Source organism: Bipolaris sorokiniana (genome assembly GCF_000338995.1).
Source record: "Bipolaris sorokiniana ND90Pr unplaced genomic scaffold COCSAscaffold_1, whole genome shotgun sequence".
NCBI lineage: Eukaryota > Fungi > Ascomycota > Dothideomycetes > Pleosporales > Pleosporaceae > Bipolaris > Bipolaris sorokiniana.
Genome location: NW_006911895.1, coordinates 1,746,240 through 1,767,732, shown reverse-complemented (window position 1 = coordinate 1,767,732; position 21,493 = coordinate 1,746,240). Strand labels below are relative to the sequence as shown.

General features: G+C 50.7%; 9 protein-coding genes across 9 annotated transcripts; 2 read left to right on the top strand and 7 right to left on the bottom strand.

The window, feature by feature from the left end:
- Positions 1 to 564: 564 nt before the first annotated feature.
- On the bottom strand, positions 565 to 1,861 carry COCSADRAFT_211759 (uncharacterized protein). Its single transcript, XM_007696686.1, has 4 exons — positions 1,519 to 1,861; positions 1,394 to 1,445; positions 1,084 to 1,267; positions 565 to 981 (listed from the first exon to the last, which is right to left on the bottom strand). Exons 1-4 carry the CDS (start codon positions 1,649 to 1,651, stop codon positions 811 to 813), a joined length of 540 nt encoding a protein of 179 aa, XP_007694876.1. The 5' UTR covers positions 1,652 to 1,861; the 3' UTR covers positions 565 to 810.
- Positions 1,862 to 2,324: 463 nt separating this feature from the next.
- On the bottom strand, positions 2,325 to 3,913 carry COCSADRAFT_32288 (uncharacterized protein). Its single transcript, XM_007696063.1, has 3 exons — positions 3,367 to 3,913; positions 2,793 to 3,313; positions 2,325 to 2,737 (listed from the first exon to the last, which is right to left on the bottom strand). The coding sequence occupies exons 1-3, from the start codon at positions 3,575 to 3,577 to the stop codon at positions 2,393 to 2,395; spliced, it is 1,077 nt and encodes a 358-aa protein (XP_007694253.1). The 5' UTR covers positions 3,578 to 3,913; the 3' UTR covers positions 2,325 to 2,392.
- Positions 3,914 to 3,943: 30 nt separating this feature from the next.
- Positions 3,944 to 5,623, bottom strand: COCSADRAFT_32285 (uncharacterized protein). Its single transcript, XM_007696062.1, has 8 exons — positions 5,546 to 5,623; positions 5,326 to 5,399; positions 5,263 to 5,270; positions 5,162 to 5,209; positions 5,024 to 5,107; positions 4,897 to 4,958; positions 4,536 to 4,701; positions 3,944 to 4,486 (listed from the first exon to the last, which is right to left on the bottom strand). Exons 1-8 carry the CDS (start codon positions 5,554 to 5,556, stop codon positions 4,358 to 4,360), a joined length of 582 nt encoding a protein of 193 aa, XP_007694252.1. The 5' UTR covers positions 5,557 to 5,623; the 3' UTR covers positions 3,944 to 4,357.
- A 130-nt stretch (positions 5,624 to 5,753) lies between these two features.
- Positions 5,754 to 6,517, top strand: COCSADRAFT_32284 (uncharacterized protein). The gene has a single exon (XM_007696061.1). It carries the CDS (start codon positions 5,938 to 5,940, stop codon positions 6,484 to 6,486), a length of 549 nt encoding a protein of 182 aa, XP_007694251.1. The 5' UTR covers positions 5,754 to 5,937; the 3' UTR covers positions 6,487 to 6,517.
- A 477-nt stretch (positions 6,518 to 6,994) lies between these two features.
- COCSADRAFT_32282 (uncharacterized protein) lies at positions 6,995 to 8,767 on the bottom strand. Its single transcript, XM_007696060.1, has 2 exons — positions 8,314 to 8,767; positions 6,995 to 8,137 (listed from the first exon to the last, which is right to left on the bottom strand). Exons 1-2 carry the CDS (start codon positions 8,366 to 8,368, stop codon positions 7,152 to 7,154), a joined length of 1,041 nt encoding a protein of 346 aa, XP_007694250.1. The 5' UTR covers positions 8,369 to 8,767; the 3' UTR covers positions 6,995 to 7,151.
- A 1,245-nt stretch (positions 8,768 to 10,012) lies between these two features.
- COCSADRAFT_177313 (uncharacterized protein) lies at positions 10,013 to 11,999 on the bottom strand (the record flags this gene model as incomplete). The annotated part of the gene is made up of 2 exons (XM_007696685.1): positions 10,013 to 11,037; positions 11,086 to 11,999. 2 exons carry the CDS (start codon positions 11,997 to 11,999, stop codon positions 10,086 to 10,088), a joined length of 1,866 nt encoding a protein of 621 aa, XP_007694875.1. The 3' UTR covers positions 10,013 to 10,085.
- A 697-nt stretch (positions 12,000 to 12,696) lies between these two features.
- Positions 12,697 to 13,729, top strand: COCSADRAFT_211699 (uncharacterized protein). The gene has a single exon (XM_007696684.1). It carries the CDS (start codon positions 12,825 to 12,827, stop codon positions 13,641 to 13,643), a length of 819 nt encoding a protein of 272 aa, XP_007694874.1. The 5' UTR covers positions 12,697 to 12,824; the 3' UTR covers positions 13,644 to 13,729.
- Positions 13,730 to 14,925: 1,196 nt separating this feature from the next.
- COCSADRAFT_106290 (uncharacterized protein) lies at positions 14,926 to 16,863 on the bottom strand. Its single transcript, XM_007696683.1, has 4 exons — positions 16,582 to 16,863; positions 16,448 to 16,521; positions 15,985 to 16,399; positions 14,926 to 15,936 (listed from the first exon to the last, which is right to left on the bottom strand). Exons 1-4 carry the CDS (start codon positions 16,732 to 16,734, stop codon positions 15,415 to 15,417), a joined length of 1,164 nt encoding a protein of 387 aa, XP_007694873.1. The 5' UTR covers positions 16,735 to 16,863; the 3' UTR covers positions 14,926 to 15,414.
- A 1,717-nt stretch (positions 16,864 to 18,580) lies between these two features.
- On the bottom strand, positions 18,581 to 21,089 carry COCSADRAFT_341606 (uncharacterized protein; the record flags this gene model as incomplete). Its single annotated transcript, XM_007696682.1, has 2 exons — positions 18,996 to 21,089; positions 18,581 to 18,782 (listed from the first exon to the last, which is right to left on the bottom strand). The coding sequence occupies exons 1-2, from the start codon at positions 20,723 to 20,725 to the stop codon at positions 18,581 to 18,583; spliced, it is 1,932 nt and encodes a 643-aa protein (XP_007694872.1). The 5' UTR covers positions 20,726 to 21,089.
- Positions 21,090 to 21,493: the final 404 nt, after the last annotated feature.

Below are 21,493 nucleotides of genomic sequence, written 5' to 3'. Positions count from 1 at the left end.
ATAAGGGTGTAGCTATTCTGGGCTATCTGGTGCACATTGTGGGTCGAGATGTAGGAAATGGCGCACTCATTCAAGCTGAGCGTTGAATACAAGGGGGCGGGGAGAGGCAGAAGAAAAGCAAAGTCAGTGATGGGCAAAATACGGTGTCGGACGACAACAGTCTAAAGGAAGTGAAACACAAGGGCTTGTGATGGCGCTACCAATGCAAGGCGGCGGCGAGCTACCTGATTCGAGGTGGGAAAAGCGACCATTGTAGGTTTCCGTAGTAATCTTTGTGCATGTGACTAGCTGAGATGGGCTGGAGGGGCAGATCAGGCATTTGGAGGGCAATTCAGGCCGCCGACGCTCGCATCGTGCCCTTCGCTTACCGCGTGGACCGCCTGCCCGCAGTGGATCTCTTGGCCCAGTCGGCGTCAAGAGCTATCGACGACATCACAACAACAATTACACGCAAAAGTACCGTATTAACCTCTTCCCATTGCTTCAGGCGCTTTCCAGCAGCCCGAAAACATGCCCGAAGGCCTACATAATACGGTGCTACCCTTCCATCGGGCACACACCTTGCGAACGGTTCCACGACGCATTGCTCCCGACGACAGCCGCACCCGCTAAACTCCCTGGCTACCCAGGTGTATAGTATAGAGGCCACGGCATCGTGGTAGATGCACTCGCTCTTCCCATATCGATATCAAGATTGACCAGCACCCAAATGCACATGTCCATACCCCGCACCAACCGATGCCCAAGCATGGTAGTATGACTGAGGCTGTGTGTAAAAGTCGAAGATTGGGAAGGGGGCGAGTCATTCACTTAGGAGCCCTCCTCGCCCTCGGCCTTCTTGGCCTTCTTCTTCTTTCCACCAGAAGCGAAGGTGTTGGGCGCGGTAGGGTTGGCTGACTGGTGCACGATGAAGCGCGTGTAGCACTCTGATGGGTCCCACTCAAATCCCATAAGGTAGGGCTTCTCGAACTCGTCATCTGCCTGAAGGAGGGGTCAGCTATACTCAAAAAAGAAACATAGGTGATGACACTATCATCAAAGCAGACTTGATCGTCATGGCGGCAACAGAATGTGTGTACTTACGCGCTTCTTGAACTGTTTGTGGATGGCATCTAATGCGTCCTTGATGGTGACACCCTTCATGTTCCGTGCGACGACCTCTAGGCCAAGCGGGAAGTGTAGGGTAATAGACTTGAGCTTGGGCTCGGTGAGTGGCAGCTTCAGTACTGATGGATCCTCGACAGTGCTGGGTGACTTGTTCAGCTTCCTGGAGAGCCATCTGTTAGCGCGGGTTCAAACAAAGAAAGCCGGCCAAAGCTATCCGGACCATGGCGGACCAGTCGACAACAGTGCCGAACAGCTCCTCGAGAGCGATAGGGAAAGGTTGTCTCACCAGTTAAGCTTCTGTGTCTCAATTGAGATGTCAATGTGCTTGCCCTCCTTCTCTGTGGCCAGGTCAGCACAACTTGCCCCTCACTCAACACCCCCGCATCGTAGTCCTATCAGCGGAGCACATACCTAGGTCTTCAATGCGGTAGACGTCAGCGGCCATGGAGCTGACTCTGCGGTGGCCCTTCTTGGCGGCGCCATCCTTGTGCTCCTCGGTGAGAGAGTCGACCTTCTGGAGGATGTTTTCTGTCTCTGCGGCCATGGTAGTGGTATTGCAGGTGTAAGCTGGGGCTAGCGGAAGCTATGGAAAGAGAGTAGATGATGAGGAGTGATCAAAGAGAGCTCTGTGAAGCTGGATAGAGGCTGACTGGCAGGGGCTGTCGGGGTGTGAGAGAGGAAGAGTGAGGGAGAAGAGAACGAAGGGAAGGGCGCAGCTTTATGAGGGGTTTCCAATCTGTAGCCGGCAGGAAGGCACAGGCGACGGTCACTTGATTGATCACCACATCAGGGCCCCAATCCAATCGGATTGAGATGTGAATGGTCGGGCCAATGCGGGGAAGGGCGAGCATCGCCCAGAATGCGGGGAAGGAACCACCACCATTGGTGTGAGCGTGCGTGGCCCAGCCATCATGGCCTTCATGGCGTGCCACCAGAGGCAACGCGGAAGCTAAGCAATTGAGCCTCAAGAGTAAGTACACAAATCAATACGACTTGCTTTGTCTCCTGATGCTTTGCTGTGTTGCGGCTGTTTGATGCGCGCGGCATGCTCAGGTACGGTGGTGAGATGCATCACGCGACCGACGTCATTGGTCGTGCCATGGGTTGACAAAGCCCGCATCGACACGCATCATCTCAGCTCCGGGCCCTAATACGGACCGAGTGCTCTGATTGATCCACTTAAGTCGATGCAAGCCACTGTAGTCTACGCCGAGGTGCACAATCAACATGTCATTACACTATGCTGTGAGTTCGATTCAAAATGTCCCACAGTCGTGCCACCAACCTACGAGTGTCCTACGATACGCACAGGCTCATACAGTTCCTCGAGATACTTCTCCTCTTCCTCGCTCAATTCCTTGCCTCGCGCGGCCAGCGCTTCGTCCATCCTTTCTACACTAGAGAAGCCAATGATCGGGCTTGCAACGCGCTTGTTGATCCACGCCAGCGCAACATGGCTCATCTTCCAGTCGTGCTTTTTAGCAAGCTCCTCGACACGTCCGATGATCTTCTTATCGAGATCCGTGTTACCTGACGTCTGATTACCGGCTTTTTGCTCGCCTTCTGAGCGCGTCGTCGACCCAAAGGCTGATGGAGGACGAGCAAGATGGCCACGGCAAAGAGGTGCCCACTAGAAAGCCATGTTAGCGATATCTGACAGCTATGCAGCAAAACGCAGCACGTACCGGAATAAGACCAACTCCCGTGTCGTTGCAGAAACGGTTCATCTCACGCTCTTCTTCGCGGTAGAGCAGGTTGTAATGGTTTTGCATGCTGATGAACTTTGTCCATCCGTTCTTCTCAGCCACAAACTGCATCTGGGCGAACTGTACCGCCCACATTGAGCTGGCACCAAGGTACCGCACCTTGCCACTCTTTACCAAGTCATGAAGTGCTTCCATAGTCTCCTCGAGGGGCGTGTTGGGATCAAAACGATGAATTTGCAAAAGGTCGATGTAGTCCAGGTCAAGCCGCCTGAGCGAAGCATTGACGGCGTTGAAGATTGCTTGACGCGAAAGTCCACTTTGGTTAACATAGTCTTTCAGCTGTGGCATTTCCTTGCTGTATTGTATAGTGCGAAGACCGGGGTCTTCGCCTACAACCCCAAAGCACTTTGTGAGAATGACGAGCTTCTCACGAGGGAGTTCGTACTGCTTGATGGCCTTGCCGATGATTTCTTCAGAAACTCCGTTTGAGTAGACATTGGCTTTGACAACATTAGCAAGCATTACAAGACTCCCCATCATTTCTTGTCCTCACCAGTATCCCAAGTGGTGAGACCTCGATCGTAAGCAGCCTTCAGTAGCGGAAGCGCCTCTGCTTCCTCAATGATCCATGGCTGCCATTTGGAGCTTCCAATGCTCATAGCACCCAGAATAGGCACAGACACCTTGAGTCCACTTTTCCCTAGACGCCTGTACTCGGCCTTGGACTCCTTGAGGAGACCCTCCACATCTAGCTTGTCTGGCATATTTGTCGAGTGGTTTGAGTCTTTCAATTATTAGAGGGGTTGGTAGTGTTGCTTTGAGCTTTGATAGAGAGAATGGGTATTCGAATGCCGAAACACTAATCAGTCCCTGTTCATATATGCAGGGAATGGCTCCAATTTATTCGCCCTTTTGCCCTTCCACCCTTCACAATATGCTTACTTATCCTACGGCTGATGAGCTGTCAATCTTCGGAGTTTGCGGTGATAGTCTCATCATTGTGCCGGTGGCTGTACTTTGTAGTATTGCGAATAGCAAGAGTGCGGGGTGTTGGCACGATGTGCCGTAGTGCTACAGCACATGTACGTCATGAGTGGCACATCACATCCGCGGACATTCATGCTGTTATCTCGACGGGATCAAACATGCATACCCAACTGTCCTTCCTATTTAGGTTGTGCCATCAAGATGATTGTGCAATTTCAGATGTATAATGCACAGCAGGTAAGGCTAACTTGGTGGACATGGGAAGCGTTCTTTCATTGGCTCTGTATGTTAACAAAAGCTCTCGCCGTCAACCACAATCGTCCTGTACTAAAGAAGTAAGTCCCGAGCATCGACCCTTGTACAAACACGGAAATTGTTGACTTCCTATCATATCACCAAAATCGTGAATGCATACTTCTTCCATCAAGTCATTGGTGGTATTGTTTGAACATCGTTTTTGAGCTTAGACCCCCAGGCGCCAACCGCACGTGATGTGATGCAGAGAAGTTCATAGATGCTCATGTGCCCGTAAAGAAACCCGTACTCCCCAGAACCTTTTACGCGTCCTCGGCAATGTTGCCGCGCTCCGACACGTACAGACCGTCCAAGAACTTTCGGATATCCTTGTTGCGGACCTTGCAGATTTGTTGGATATCAGCGGCACCCTGGGAGACGTCCTCGAGTGACTGTTCTCGTTAGCATATTGTATCTGAATTCGGAATAACTTGTTCTTACGTTTCCGGAAAGCTCAAGCTGGTCCTTGACGTTCTTGGAAGCCTCAACCTCAACACCGGGCCTCAGGACAACCCTTCGTACGAGCTTCTCGCCGATGAAGTTCCTGATCTCGACCTCCCAGCAGCCGGACTCGCTGTTCTTCTCAAGGTTGACATTGATGGGAAAACTGAGTGAGACGTTAGCCAAGTTCCATGTGTGCAACGTTCGCCGTGAGCCTGGTCCAATTTGCGTTGTCCAACACTTCGAATACACTAGTAACAATCATCCTGCTTCGACCGGTTCTGACGAAGTATTTGGCAACCCGCGTTGGACCAGACGTTGGTTTCGAGATGGCGAGAAAGAGATTCCGGTGGTAACATACTGGGCATATACGTATCGCATCTTGTACTTGTAACCCTTGGTGACACCGATGATCAAGTTGTTCTGCTTCCAGTCAGCCCAGTCCTTCCTCTGCCGGTGGTTCGACTTGTTCGGTGCGTTTGACGTACGATGAGTGTGCGGACGGTGCGGAGAGTGGCGACGCTCTTGCGGATGCCGTGGTGGAGCTCGATCTTAATCAGATCCTTCTTGGGCTGTGCTAGACTTAGTACATCCCATTGATATCAATTCCTGAATCCTAAACGTACGTGTGTGAAGCTGACCGCCAAGTGACCGAGAGACTTGCTCAGCTTGCCCTGCATTGTGTAAGAAATGGATCGTCGAGTATGTGTAGTTGCGCTTGGCTTACTCGGGGACCTATTCAATGTAATTAGTACAATGCTGGTAATTCAATGCCCAATTGCGCACTCACCCTCAACAACGACATTTCGGTTCTTGATGCTGACCTTGACGCCCTCAGGGATGGGGAGCTCTTCCTCGGAGTGGCTGTTGCGCACTTGTCAGCATAAGTTCCAGGGATATGGTGTTTTGCGATCGTGAATTTCGATATGGAGGCGTCCATGAACGGTTCGGAGGTGGAAAAAACCGTGTGTTGCAGCGATTTGTGCGTCGGGATCCAGGGGTAGACGTACATGTACTTCATCTTGACGGTTGCTGCGGGTTAGCGGTGTTGTCGAAGCTGAGGTCGATTTTGACGTGTGTGAAGGCCGAGAATGTGTGAGGGCGGAAAAACGATAGCCGAGCTATAGACCTAGCACGCTTTCGCACTAGTGCGGCCATCTTTCCTCTGCGAACCCCATCGTCATCTTGAGCGCCGCCAAATTTGTCCCGCAATCAAGTGTCCGACTCCGCTGTGTAGCTTGCGTTTTCCACGGTATACGATATTTTGAATTTGTCCTGGCTCATATTCTGGAGAGGCCCTGCCGAGCATCATTGCAAATCAACCCGCCTATTGATCGGCGAAGCCACTGCAGCTTTCGCAATAAGCCAGCAAAAACACACACTTGCAACATTTCGTGTGCAAATGGCTAGTTCCAACCCGCACATTGCCCAAACCCTGCTTCATCGCGCCTTCTCTCCATCGACTGCAGAATCGCATTATCGGGAACGCGCTGTCACGCGCCCTCTGTATGTTCGTGCAACATCTCCGACACCATCAGCGCGCGCTGTTCGCCGTCAAGCTTTCAATGAACGTAAAGAAGTCGCTAGGAAGCGCAGCAAGAATAAGCCTCGTCCACTCTCTGCCGCAAAAAAGCGCGCGCTGGGCCTCAATGAGATTCCAAAGGAGCAGCAAAAATATGCGATCTACGAGGGACTACATAATCTCTGGGTAGGCTACATGAGGGAAGTGCTGGGCGTGAATGATGTGTCAAAGGGTGTCGTGATCACTCCAAACGCAAGCGGCCAGATACTAGCGACTGCCGATATGCATGGCGCGCTGATGACAGTGGTGAGGAGCCGGTGTGTGAGTCGCGTCGGGTTAGAAGGCATAGTCGTACGTGACACTCGATTCACCTTTGACCTCATAACCAAGAACAACGTTATCAAATGTAAGTCTGTAGGCACCAAATAGGTAAGTGGGGTAAGTAATCTAACGATATCAGCTATACCCAAGGAACACACCATCTTCCGGTTTGAAGTGCCACTCCTGTCTAACGAAGGAGAGCCGCCCAAGAAACCACTAACCTTTGACATCAACGCCGAGCAATTCCAAACACGAGCGGCGGACCGTGCCAACAAGAAATTCAGGATCCACTATCAGCCGGATATATGAAGACTAAGGATGAGCAGAATTGAGAAAGATTTTTATATGCGACCTTCCAAATATGTCTTTTAGTCTTATAGGGAAGGTTATGCGAACTCAGTCGAACATGCGATGCCAACGCTAGTCCAGTCAATTCAAGGTAGATACGACTACAAGGAAGATGCTCGAGATGAGGCTTTAACCCACCTGCACGGGTAGACAGCGCCCCGAGCCGGACCTGAGAAACCCGAAGGTCATGTGGCGAAGATAACGGACACACAGAAGCCAGAGAGTTCAATATCACATCAAGACAAGCAAAGCCAGTTGGAAGAAAGCATGAATCAACATTCAACTATGGTATCATCGCAAATGAACTCTCAAAAAAATTAAAAAAGAAATTAAAAAAACCCGCTTTCGCATAACGCGTTTGGTATCATATAATTTGAACGCCCGTTTGCATATCCATCATGTAACTTTAAATTTCAAACTCCACTCTAAGGTTTTGCCGCAACACTAACATGGCGAAAGTCTTCGGGCTTGTACTCCTTAAGTTCCGTGTCCTGTCCACAGGTACTCGCACTATACATTGAAATCTCATCTTTCTCCTTGACAGCTCTGACCTTGTCAAGCCTGAGCCCCGTATAGGACCGGGGGAGATATCGGCCGGGGTGCCATATGGCAAAGATGAGCAACACGCAGACTATGGGTGCAGCATCAAAGGTCCAGAAACACCACTCGTGGCTCTGCAGGTAGCGCATGCCGTAGTCGCGGTCGTGTGGTATCTCCATGGTGCGGTATACGGCGCGGAGGGCAATGAGGATGGAGGAGAGATTGATGGTGTAGGAGAGTTTGCGCCAGAGATGCATGTCGCCGAGGTCGTAGGCCGCCCACTTCCTTGACATGTAGAAGTAGCGGATGGAGACGACTGAGAAAATGGCAAAGCACAGCATCTGGAGCACGAGGCCGAGGATTAGGATGACACGACCGGGCAGCGCGGCTTGCTCGGATATGCTAATAGTACGGTCGCCGTTGGGGGCTTTATCGTAGTGCCTGCTAATCTGGGATGCGCCAATGAGCTGGACGAGGAAAGAAAACATGTCGAAGGCGACAAAGGTCGGGGTGATCCATTCAGGCCAGCACCACAGCGTCTTGAAGTTGAGCGCCTCGGTCGGGCAGCTGAACCAGATGACGCGGCCAAACGACATGTAGCACGCTGCAGCGAGGAAGCTGGGTGCGAGTAGGATCATGAGCCATGAGACAAGGAAGGGAGACTCTTTGCCCTCATCGTACGACGACACGGTGCGGCAGATGAAGCCGAGGTCCAGCATCAGGACGCCGATGATGGCGGCCCAGAAGAACCATGACCGATGCCGCAGGTACTGGGTTACTGAGTAGATGGACAGCAGAACAATGATGGTGGTGCCGACAATAGCAAGCGCGCACGACGGGTCGTAGATGTATGGGTTAATGATCCTATGGCCTGCTAGTCATGTTAGCCAGGTATTGTCGTGTTTGCAACCCAAAAAAAGCAAATAGTGACGCTAGTATATCAAGCGGGATATAATGTAAAATGCAGTGTAATATGGTATGATGTGATTGTAGGAAAATGGTCTGATGTGTGGCGTTTGAGTAGTGAAGGGCCATGGTTTAACGTACCAAATTGATCCCGTTTGGGAAAGTCGGTTGCCCGCGCATCTAGCAAGGCGCCCATTATCCTAGCACGAAATCTCCACCGCGCCCTATTTCCCTATTTCGCAGGCCACACACACGCGCGCGCTCGCTGGAAGTTGGAAAGTAAAGTTTTACAGTTTTTTTTATTCTCAGGCCCAGCCTACGGGATCGGAGTTTGTGCCTGGACTAGTCGCTCGTGCAAGCAGCATGCAAGAAGCATTTGACGCCTGGGTTCCAGGGAGGGGGGGTTTGGTTTGTCGCGTAAAGGGAGACTGACTGGGTTATGTGGAGAAGTTCGGCCAGCAACAGGGCGTTATTTAGCGTCTAGAACAGGTGGTCGGCAGCCAGCAAAAGGGCCGCATACTATATCTAAGAACGAGGAACAGCGGAATGAAAGATGCCGTTGCGGAGATTTGAATGAAGAACACCAAAAGAATCCAGAGACGGGGAACCAGCGCAGTAGTGGGCTGCCCTTAGGTTTTACCAGTGCACGCGTTCTCTGCTTGCTAAGAGCACTCAAGCACTTGGCAGGCCTTGTGCCCAAGCTTCCCTCCGCTCGTCGTTTGTCACACTGCCGTGACCGGGACAGCCCTGTGCGCGTCCTTGATGCGAGACGGGCGCAGGCGGGCGCAGACGGATAACTCGGATCTGACGTCTTTTGCTTGGCTTCCACCTCGTCTAATCTTGGATCCGCGCCATGGGATTTTCTTCGTCTGAATTCATTCCCATCCACCCGGAAAGCTAAGGGGTTGAGTTGAGGACGATGACATGCGTTGCCTTGTCGCGGGTAAATGGCATGCCCCATACATCCTATACAGGCCCAAGTGCTGACTGACCTCGTTTTTCCTTTTATTCTCCTCACAAGGAGCGGGAGCTAGCAAATGGTGCAAAATGAGGACAGAAAGGGGGCCCCCAAGGTAAGCAAGTCAAGTGTAATACCGAGACATGTTGCTGGGCTGGTGGGCAACCAAACACATGTCGCGCTTTGGTGCTTGGAGACACAGCGCCCGCTTGGCAAACGACGGCCAGGACATGGCATTGCTAACTGCCAAGTGCTTCCATCCGCCTTGGACTGCTCTCAGCGGTCATTTGCATACGTGGCGGCCGACAAAGACTCTGCGCCGGCCACGCCATAGACAGTCTTTTGCGCGCTTTCTTGTGCGCCCACCCATCTTGGCCCATGGTGGACGCATCAGACGGAACTCTTGGCCAGAGGCGTCGAGGGAGCGTGGATACCGTGCGCGACTTGCCGGTTTCAGTCGTGGGCTTTCGTGTCGCAGTGCGGTCCCTCTGCTGCTGAAGCACATGTACACGGCAAGCAGGGATGAAACTGAGGCGCACAAGCGTGGCGCAGCCCTACTACTCAAAGTAATGCTCTCAAACCCCGATGCAAAGGTGCATCCTTGTGACAAGAGGTCAACAGACCGTCCTTGTTGCTAGTGACACTTTCGGACACTTGAGATTTGCGATGCCAAAACGCTCAACAACCAGGGTCTTACTGACCTCTTTGATCAATCTTCATTATTTGCATCTCTCAGAATATCGCCACAATCTGATCAAACCAGCTGTGCAGTGTCCATACCTATTTCCCTTTTCCATACTAGCCATCGCATCCAGTATAGTACTAATTAGTCCTGAAATAGATGCATGTAGGTGTATAGTCAAGAAGTGACATTAGGCCCACGTCGGCTTCTCAAAAAACTAATGTTTCACCACCCGCTGCGGCGGAACTCTGTAGCGCACCCTCCAATTCAACCTCACTCATCATCAAACTCATCATCCGAATGTTCTTTGTCTGCAACGTGCTTCGCCTCTTTGTCGTCGTTGCCATCGTCCTGGTCGTTGTTTTCGTCAAGACCCATGCCCTTCTCCAGCCACCGCACCTCCTTCGGCTTTCGCTCCATCCACAATTCATTCGGCAGCCACACGTAGAAACTGCACATGGTTTCCATGAGATTGTCCAGAATATTCAGGCCACCCGATAGCACCAGAATGTCAGCGTCCATCTTCATGCCGATGAAGCAATCCCTAAGAATATCCCCTTCGATCCAAAACTCGTACTCTTGGCTGTCATCAGTTGTCCAGGGCTTGCCGTTAGGGTACTTGTTCTTCGGTAAGTCATACTCCTCGCATCCAGTGGGGTACCATTGCTTGCAGATAAGCTTCCCAAGAGGTTGAAGTTCCAGTTTGCGCTCATAGATTGTGTTCTGCGCATCATAGGCTGCTTTAGTGTCACAGTCGGGCGGGTGGATGGTGACTACTTCGAGGTAGGTCGACTTCTTACTGATGATCTCCAACTTGGACGATTCGTACAGCCCGAATTGCTCTTCCGAACCCAAGATGGCAATCCCAATGCCAAATTTGGCCTTGGCCTCTTCCTTAGAAATACCAATCTCTTCATTGTTCACACCTTCCTCTCTTAACTCCTCGGCCCAACTCTTGTTACCTGTGTAAAGGGAAGCTTGAGCGCCGCCAAAGATGACACTGGCAGACTTGTTAAAGTCTCCTGTCAAGGAAAGGCCTACAGCATTGGCCTTGGGGAGCTCTTCCTCGGCGGTATCACAGATGTCGAGTGCAGCAGCGAGCTGATCGTCATACTCAGGGCAGACTCTATGGAACCGAAGATACCTGAAGAAGGAGCGAAGGACTTGACAGGCATTTTTAATCAGGTGAGGGGCATAGCCATAGTGAGCAGGATACCAGGATGAACTGTTATCTTTAGCATTCTTCTGTAGGCGTTTGACAAAGTAGACTTACAGGAAGCCTTTGCAGACACCGGCAAAATCAACCACCCACTGGGTCTTGTCAGAGCGGTCCCATGGTATGTGATGAGTGGCAAGTGCTCTGGCGAGCTCTTCAGCGTCCATCTCATTCATTTCCTGCTTTGACAGACCTTGGTACATGCGCGGGCCGGCATCTACACCACCAAAGCGCATAAACCTATTAAAGACGTGTGCGTACATCTCGCGCATGCGCCGCTTGTTCTTGAAGCACTGGATGGCGACCTCGATACGCTCAACAAAGTGCTTGTCGGAAGCGTACATGTCGTCTTCTTGTGCGGCCTCCTCGGGGGTGAGGAGTGGCTCGACGTAGGTTCTTTCGAATCCTGTTGGCTTTCGCATGTTCTTCGACACCCCTTCCAAGTGTGCCTCTTTCTTCACTTGCACAAATGGCACCGGACGCGGAGTCGGCTTCTGAACGCGCGGGTCGTAAGCGATGTCTTCATCGTCGAAGAAGTCTGGATCGAGGAGGCATTTTCCCTGCAAAGGGATCTTGCGCTTGATGGTTTTGCCATCAGCAGAAACTTCCAGGAAGGTGCTTAGACGAAGTGCTGCAATGACGAGGCTTTTGGGCTTGTACTGTCGCATCCTCGAAAACCCGCAAATGCGATTGATGGAAACGGGAAGGTTCTCACGCCCGCCGCAGAATTGCAATAAATGCTTGTCTGTGGGAAGGTTCTCATCAGAGAAGTAGTATTCTACCTTGAAGATGGTCAGTGTACCGTAGATCTCATTAGAGGCAGGAGCAGGAAAGCATACTTGACGACGGATATCGGCACCATCAGGATGATCTTGAGCGGTGTTATTAGCGGCTGGGTTTGCAACTGCACTTTGTGAAGCTTCGTCAGAAGCCCCAGCATCTGCTGTGGGTGGAGTCCCTGCGGTTGACATGTCTACGACTAATCTAATTATCAGTCACGGAGGCGGAGAGAGTACTCGAGTGCTTGGAGATGGAGATGGGAGGTGATGAAGCGCTTTAAATTTGGACAGAGATACATCAGGAAGATAGCCACAGGCGACAGTGGTGAAACTATTGCGTTTGCAAGGTGCAGTAAGTGAGAGAGCACCGTTGCAAGAACGGCAGGCGCGCAATCATATCGCTTTCCGGAATGATTACGCTTTCACCCTCACATTCACCACATGATACAAAAACAGCAGCTATGTCTATTGGAAATATTGTCACAATATTTTTGCCCTGCTACTTGTTGACTGTGAGGCACCTAAGTTTGTTCAGTGGGTACAGCACTAGCTACCAATGGTGATGACTTCATGGTGTTGCATCACGAGTCATGCAGTTCTCTGGACCAGCCATGTCCCGACTCGTCCGTTGCCTGTTACCCGCCTGACAGTGGGGTCCTCTATCACCCCACAACAGCTTCGTGCATCTTGCACTCCAACCCCAACCCCAACCTGCCGAGCCTAAGATCTTGAGACCAAGAGCTATACACCTATCCAGCATCATGGCGACCAAGAAATATGACGCGTCCAAGCTAAAAGCGTACAACAGTGCCGCTGCGGGCCAGTACGTGTGACCCAAAGGCGGCTGCCTACTGTTCAGCCGTTCCTTGCCTGCCATACTAAATCGCAAACTCCAGCGAAGGCGTACTCAGCGACGAATCCGGTGCCGTGGTCGTAAAGCCGTGTACTCTTTCTGAGATTACCTTCTATGAAACCCTCTCCGACCATCCCGATCTTGCGCGCCATCTGCCCACATTTATGGGCCAGCTCTCTCTTTCCACCGACCAGACTGCCGCCGTAGAAAGCGTCGAAAGCGGCACCATAAAGACTGCCGACGGATCCATCGAGCGCCTACATGGCAAACGTCTCGACACCGATCTACATATTGTGCTGGAGAACATCACACATGGATTCAAGAAGCCAAATGTCTTAGACCTGAAGCTCGGCGCAAGGTTATGGGATGATGACTCGAAGCAAGAGAAGCGAGATCGCCTCGATGCTGTAAGCAAGGAAACCACAAGCGGTAGCCTCGGCTTCAGGATAGCGGGTATGCGCACCTACAAGGGCGCCGACGTACCAGATGTCCCCGACGACTTGAAGGAGTATATCGAGATTGACAAGGAGAATGGATGCTGGGTGTACAACAAGATGTACGGGCGCAAGTTCAACGCCGAGAATGTGGACGAGGGCTTCGTATCGTTCGTTTACCCTGGTGCCAAATCGGAAGCAGAGCTCGATCGCGCGAGAGAAGTGCTGGCATACTTCCTAGGTGAGGTCAAGGATATCCAAGAAGTATTTGAAAGCAAAGAGAGCAGGATGTACAGCGCAAGTATACTCCTCGTATATGAGGGTGATGTGGAAGAGTACGGCAACACAAAGCAGAAGTTACGCTCAGCGCACCCGGAAGACGAAGAAGAAGAAGAAGATGAGAATCTGCCTAAGCTCGCAGAAGTCAAGATGATTGACTTTGCGCATGCCTCGTGGACGCCTGGGCAGGGACCTGATGAGAATGCGCTGCAGGGCATGAGGAGCACAGCAAAGATATTGAAGAGCTTACTAGACAAGGCACATGATTAGGTGTTTAACTAATTCAGTGTTGTCTGCTATAGATTGTAGATAGTATTTACCCAAGACCAAAGCTCATAGAATACTAAAAGCCATGATGAACATATTTCTGTCATCTCTGGTACCCTCGGAGACTGGGGTAGTGTGAAGCAAATGTTACACTGCAGCTATGTCTACAAGGCTATCATTCAACAGCATTCTTGCCAAGACATCCCGAGTAAACTAGCTCATGCTCAGTACTAGATGATCGCCACAATATCATATCGTAATCAGTCCCACTTCTCACGCTACCAAACTTCCCAAACTGTACCATCACCCCCAGCCCCAATCCCCACGTTCTCCATCGCCGCATGCTAAGAGGCCCCAATTCTTTTGACACCTCAACATCCCCTCCTAAAGTCTCAAAAATAGCAGCGGAAAAAAGGGGCACGCCACGCTCATACTTGCATACGTAGGTGCCTAACTATTCGTATCCCACCTCCATCTTAGTAAGCAGATAATTGGGTCCTTGTTTACAAAAGTAAAAAAAACAACAAAAGATGACAACAATGCAATAATTAAACCTACGTTGTGTTTTTTTTTTACCCCAGCCTCTCTCTCTCTCTCCCCAATGAATCTAACTTTCTTGTATAAGAGAAAAACAAAAAAATCGCAGAATATGCAATCGAAAGTTTTACTTCCGTTGTATATCTATCCGCACCCTGGGGCGTGGGATCCGCTCTACACCGCGTAAATTAACCACCCCTTCCCCCCCTTCCCTGTTCCCGTTCGCCCCCCCCTCCCCCCCCGTCTACTTCCAAGTCCCCTGGCTACTATATTGTCGAAAATGGTGGTCTCCCGCTAACAATAACGAACCCCAGCCTATCCGCTCACCCCCACCTCCACTTCCTCATCATCCTCAACCCCAACAGCGGTCCCGGCACCGCACCCTGGTGGCCCAACACCGACTACCTACGCGAGATCCCGCGGCTCAATGCGCTGCCCAATGTGACTACGCTGGGGTACGTGCGCGCGACGTATTGCAAGCGGGCGCACGGCGACATCTGCAGTGATATCTGTGCGTATGCGGAGCGAGGGCGCCAGGATGCCAAGTTGAAAGTGGAAGGCGTGTTTGTGGATGAGACGGTGAATTTGTATTCGAAGGAGATGAAGAGGTATCTTGATGGGATTGATGAGAGGGTGAAGCGGGAAGATGCGTTTGGTGGGGAGGGCTTGGTATGTATTTTTGCTTGAAAATGCGGGGGAGCCTGTTTGCGCGATTTGATAAGAGCGAAGAGCTGATGGGGAGTTTTAGGTTATTCATAATCCGGGGACGGCGGTGAATAAGGGATTGGCGGCTCCGGGGCCGGATGTTACGGTTGTGGTGGAGACGTCGTATGCGCATTTTGTGTCCAAGGAGTATCAGGAGTGGCTTGCAACATCGCCATATGGGCGCGAGCGTGCGGCGTATATGGTGCATTCGGTCCCAGAACAGGAGGTTGAGGGTCTGACGAGAGCGCTGCGCAAGAAGGCGGCGTACCTATTTGTGACGAGTGCGGCGTCTGAGTTCTATGAGAAGTTTGGTGATAGTTGGGATAAGTTTGTTGCGGTTATGGCGAAGCCGTGAAGGCGTGTGGGTATATGTACGGAGAAAGAACGTGTAGGTGGTTGTGGGATGGCGGCGTCGAGAGGTGCGAACACTAGATTAGATGCGCCTAAAAATATAGACAAAGAATCTTGTAAAGATACAGATATCCTGATGTACCAGGAGTCTTGATGCTATCATCGGAACTTAGGTAGTTTCTCACTCAAAGACGTATTGATGTAGTGCTTCCTCGATAGTAGCCCATATCCTACATCGATTCCAGAAGCCAGCGGGCACATCGACCAAGCGGTCATCACACTCACTGATAGGAAAGCGCTTCATTGCAAGAATTTTGGCTGCGCACCTCCAGTCCCAAGAAGTTGTTGGATCCAGAGGTGCTATGTCAGGGTGCGGCAACTGCTGCTCGATCCGCTTCGTGTCCAGGTCCCAGATATGGGGATGTAAGCTCCCGTCACCAAGACTGTTGCGCCAGAAGGTGGAGTCAAGCGGGATCTGTAACGCGAGTATCTTGGAAGTTCGGTGAAGCGCTACGGTTGATGGGATCGGCAGGTAGCTGCACACCTCATCCAGGAGTTCTTTTGGAAGACGCTCCAAGTTCTGGTGCTTGCGAGCTGGTATTTCGGTGAACTTAGGTTCATCTCTGGTGCGCGGCGAGCTCTGCAGGACCCTTTGCACAAAAGCAGTGGTATCGACTCGCTCGATGGGGTTGGTGAAGAAACGCTTGTGTAGTGTTAAGTTTGTGTCTAGATAAAGGTTGTTGAGACTTACGTCGTAACCGCCTCCCCACCACTCCAGTTTCGTCAGAGCTAGTACGCTTCTAGGTCCATAGACGCTACACTGGGAAGACAGATTGAACAGATCATTGATTGACCTAAGCGACCCGTCTTGGATCTGTCGTTCAGTGAAGCAACTGTTGAGTAGCTGAACTAATACTTCGAGAGCTGTCTTGTCATCGCACTCTTCCTGTTTAGAATGGTGATACTCGATAGCTCTACAGCTTATATCCAAGCAGCAGTCGTGCAATGGGAACAGGGTCCCAGAGCCGGGAATGTGTGAGAGAGCGTCGACCCAGATATCGTTTTGTCCATTATATCCAGCAACGTGGTAAAACCCAGATCCAGTAAGACTAAAACGGGCAGGCCCAGAGACAAAAACTTCGGACTGATCAAAGGTGTTGACAGGTCTTCTGGTAATTTAGTGAAGTACACAACATGAAAGCTTGAGTACTCACACGTGTCCATCACTAGCTACCACATGGTGGTATACATCGTCGGCGTTGCCAATAAGACGAAGATGATATAGCCACTTGATTCTTATTAGTTGGTGACCAAAAAAGGAATATTATCAGAGAAAGGAACACCGTACTTGGAATTGCGGGTCTTTAGGATCGATATTGTAAACCTCGCCTTCAATATCAAACGGCCCACCACAAACCACACAAAACGGTCCCGTTTCGGTTGTATGTCGTGTATCGCTCTTGGGCCCGTGTTCGCGCTGTGAGGAAAAATAACTGCCCATGTTTGCGCTGCTGATGCTCGACTGGTAGCGTAATCGTTTCGGGGGGGTTGGTTCATCCAAATACTTCTCGAGATGAATTCGACCGTTTTGCCCCGCTCAATCTCTTGCAGCCTGGACGCTGCAGCTACAGATGTATCCAAGCCATAAGGAGGCAAAATATTGACGATACATGCCACACAAGATAGGTCACTCTGGGATCAATGAGTGTAATGCATTCTGCAAGTAACCGAATGAGGTATAGCAAAACCGCCCCCGCCCCCCCCCCACTCCCGATGCGTGCAAGGCGTGGCTTGTACTTTGCGAACACGGCTGTAAATTGTCTGTTGTTCTTGTCCCTTTCGAACGGGAATCGCAATTGTTTTGTTTTTTTCTCATGATGCTGACACATGGAATTAGTTTTCTGTCTCATGATCGCGAAGGCTGGAAAGATGCCTGGGTGCTACACCCCGGAACTCCGTGCGTCTGATGTCCGGTACCCTACGTACCTACTACGTATAGCACCAGCCCCCAGCGGCAACGGAGTACCGAAGATCAGCTTCATCGCATACCGAGACATTAGGTAGTCGTAGAAGGTCTCCATGTTCATGTCTTAGATAACGGCTGCACGTCATCATTAGACAGAACTCTATGTTTCATGCAAACCGCATAGTTACGTGATGAATACATGTCGAAACTGGTGTTCGTTGACTTCTAGATTCTCAACGCATAAAGGGGCGACATGTTGACTGGGTGGGTCTACACATTGAACGTCTAAGCGATGTTGAGGCTTGTAATTCCATAAAATCGGGCATCATATGACCCCTACAATGTTTATTCTTCTGACGTGTCTAGCTCGCCCATATATGTGTCTTTCCTTTGGTCGACTTTGGCATCCCAAACACTCTAGCCCCATTCCCTGTTCCTCGCTCGGTCCAATGGAATGGGCGCAGTGAGTCCATGATGCATGTGATTCCCCTTCGAAAATCGCCAATCATGTAGAGATGTCACGATGTGTACCCAGGTTCTCGTAGGGATGCCGACTTGGGTGTAGAGAGTGTTAATTCTTGGTACCTGGAGATGCTTTTTCTAGGTATTCGGTAAACATCCCATTGGCATAAACGTTGCTTCTTTCAGTTGCCAGGGTGTGAAGTATGGAGACCATCATCTCCTATTGAGTTGTTGATGAGGTTCCTCAGTTCGCAGTTACTCGCATTGCGATGGTCATTTACCAGGATTGTTCAAGGACATGGCTCGGGCTAGTCGAAATATTTTGCATGAGCATACACAACAACTGTAATTTGACTCTTAATATAGAATAAATTTTCAATGTGTTTCTGTCTGTGCGGGGATGACTTTCTTGCTTACTTTGTCGGTAATATCAGGCTGCATTAAGCGATAGTTGATGACGTTTGGTAATGTTATCACCAGGGTGAGGCTAGCGTGACATTTTCGTGTGGGGCGCCACCACCACCACCACACCTCCTTCTCAATGTTCACAGCCCTCACATGACACTTTGGAAACATGCTATATTTCAAACATAATTCATTACTCATAGACTACATCGGCCTTGGATTCTATCCATTGCAATCCCGATAATACCCCTTCGCCCCAGTATCAACAGCGAGCATGAAACGAATGACTTCGGACTCGCTGATACAGTGTTCGCAGAGATACAAAATTACAAACACATTTGATCTGCACCCGTGAGAATGTCTCCAAAATGGCGGTCAAGTTGCTTGTTTTGAAGCCGCCGTGATCATCTGGGATATGGGAGCACTGACAAGCCCCCGTCTCGAACATTACACATTACTTTCGTGGCCGTATCTGATTCACCTTGGTTCTCATTTTCCCCTGGAATACATCCGACTAGTAAAACTCGCCAGTTACGTTTCTGGTTTTCGGCGCACCGACCCATGCTCCCACTGGGGTACCCTTTCGATTTTCTTTGCGCGGGAACATGTGTGTGTTGAACGTTTGCAGCACAGTAAGTCCGGAATTGGTCACTGCATCCTGGTCACTGCGCATTGGTTTGGATGGTGGTGGCAAAATACCCTCTTCTGAGTTATCCCTTGAGTGTCCGCCAAGCGCAGCACGAATGTTTTCTTTCGACACTATGCGGGTCAAGTCACGATCGGGCCCAAAACGTATCTTCTGTTGTGACTGGGCAATACCAGTATAGCCTCGTGTATTGCCCCCTCGCATAGGGCTTTTCGTTGGGACAGGCGGCGCAAAGTTGTCCTCATTATTTATGCAAGATAGTACTGATGTATTGGTTGGGGACGTACCCGGCCACGCGACTGGCTGTGGAAGATTTGTATCGGGTCCCCCAGAGGACTTGGGCAGTACGGTACGGTTGTTGTTTTCTGAAGAGACCCGCAGGTGGCCAGTATATGGAGTAGGCTTGATTGGTCCGGGCAAGCGGGTGGGTGGTTTTGCGGTCCGCTTCGGCTCTAGGGTCCGACCAGTATTTTTTTTGACTGCTTCTAAGTTCCTCAACGATAGATTCTTCTCCCACTCGCTACCATTATTGCTTGGAATTTGTAACTCCGCATATGACTTTTGGTCGCTAGCTGGGGTGCATGCATCTTGCTGCTCACGTTGCGTGCTCCTACTTCGGTACAAAGGGTGCAGAAGGGCAGTGATCTGATCCTCGGGCAATGAATCCGGTCCATTAGTTTTTGCGTGTGCTTGTAGATTCTGTGTCCCATTCGAAGGGTTGAATGAACTGGACACGCGGACTGAATCGTAGACGCTTTGCTCAGATGGCTTGCGCTGTGTGTCCATACGAGGCCAAGGCGTAACGATAGTCGTATTGGATGAACGTGTTGAAGCATTGCTCAAATTTCGTTCGGTTGTCGAGAGGGTTTGCCCATTCAGTAGGTCAGGCGACGGCGGATCATCAGGTATAAAGAGCTGACGTATGACTCCATGCAACGGACTCTTCGGCTCCTCCCTTGGCATCTGCTTAGACACACTGCGGGATAGTGAGCGTCGTAAGCTGTTCGAGTAGCGCTTGATTGGACTGGCACCACACTCTTTCTCTGGATCCATATCGTGCTTGCCTGAGAGTATCTTCTTCACCGGAGTTCGACGCTCATCGCGCCTGACAACACTAAATTGAATACGCTTGGCTTCATTAGTCCGCTCAACAGCCTTTCTCAGGTTTGCCCTCGCTCGTTGTTCCTCTAGCCACACCTCCATCTTTTGTTTGAACCGTGGACGTTCAACTAAGCCACCGTACTGGGGATAGACAGAACGAAGTTCCCTCTCAGTCTCGTCGTAATGCTTTCGTGTCAGCACACCTGATTCCTTACTGTCCTTTGGCATGAGTAAGACGCGACAAGAAGTTGAAGATATTAGATTGTCAGGGGGGATGTTGACGTTTTCTTTGGGGAAGGCAAGACCAGAGGGGCATCTCTCCTCGACGAAGAGCGCGAGGCGCCCATAGTGTCGGCGACCCTTGATACTGTATGATGCACGGATTGCATCCACAATGGGTACAAACACTGCTTGCCAAGCAGTGCAAATGTTTCGAAGTTGAAAGTAATCGAATCCCCACGGGTTGTGCGCTTTGCCGACTTTGAACGTCTGCAGCAGCCACGCGAAGAGGTGCTTCTCATACTCCTCAACACGCCAGTCTCGCTTGTCGATAGCACAGGATACACTGTTGGTATCCACATTGGGATCGTGGCGATATGTGTTTTGGTCGAATTGTGTATAAAACCACAGCAAGTCCGTACGCGAAATACCTCCTCTATCGCCATCACTTGTAGCAACTGCAGTCGCGGCAGTAATTGCACCAGGCTTCACAACAAAGAGAGAATCGCGAAACACGGCCCATGGCTTGAGAAACGCATCATTAGCGAGAAAGCGCTCCTCGAGTCCTTCAAGATCCGACAGTTGTAGTAGCGAGAGCGCTCCTTTGAGCTCGGCAGGTACTTTATCCTCGTCGCCGCGCGTCAACAGACTACGCATCATCCTTGTGCCCAGATGGGTGGGCGAGGGTGCCATGTTCTCGTTTCAGCTCGAATGCGCAGTTGGGGGTCGAATGCTTTGGTCGAGTTGTTTTCGTAATGACTGAAGCGCTGTGTGTTTGGGTTGCAGCGAAAACAAATATAAAAACGAGTCATCGAACAATGTGCTAGCACACGACGGGCGGCTAGATTTTTGCAGTGAGCGCGAGTGTTGACAATCACTGGTCACAGGGATTCCGCCTTCACTTTGCATATCGTCACACTTTGCTTGGCGCTGGACTGCATCTGCTACCTTCAGGTACCCACCCATCTTCTCACGACCTTATCGTGTGGTTAAACAACAGTTATATAATTACTTATATCTCCTCCATCGAAGTTTTATCGAATCCACGTGTCGCTACTAGCCAACTGACGTTGTCAGACATGATCCATATCAACAACCGTCTTCACCCCTCACATACGTACCTAGCCCCACACTTCAGGCAGCAACGCGAGCAAACAACACAATTACGAAAGCTCATCAGACTCCGTCCTCATGAGATCGGTGCCATGGTCATATAATGGCAGTTCACACTGTAAAGTGTACAGGTGACCATTATCGGCATAGAAGGGGGAGAATAAGCTTAAGCGGTCTTTCAGGGGCACTAAAAGTTATGTGTAGGGATCTATGATACATCAAAAAGAAACCAATGACAAGGACATGCACAAAGCGCTGCTTTGTGTATTATGCTCCATCTCCGACGTTCATCATAAAAGTTTGGAAATCTACACTGCCTGAGTAAAAAAAGGGGGCCATATAACGATG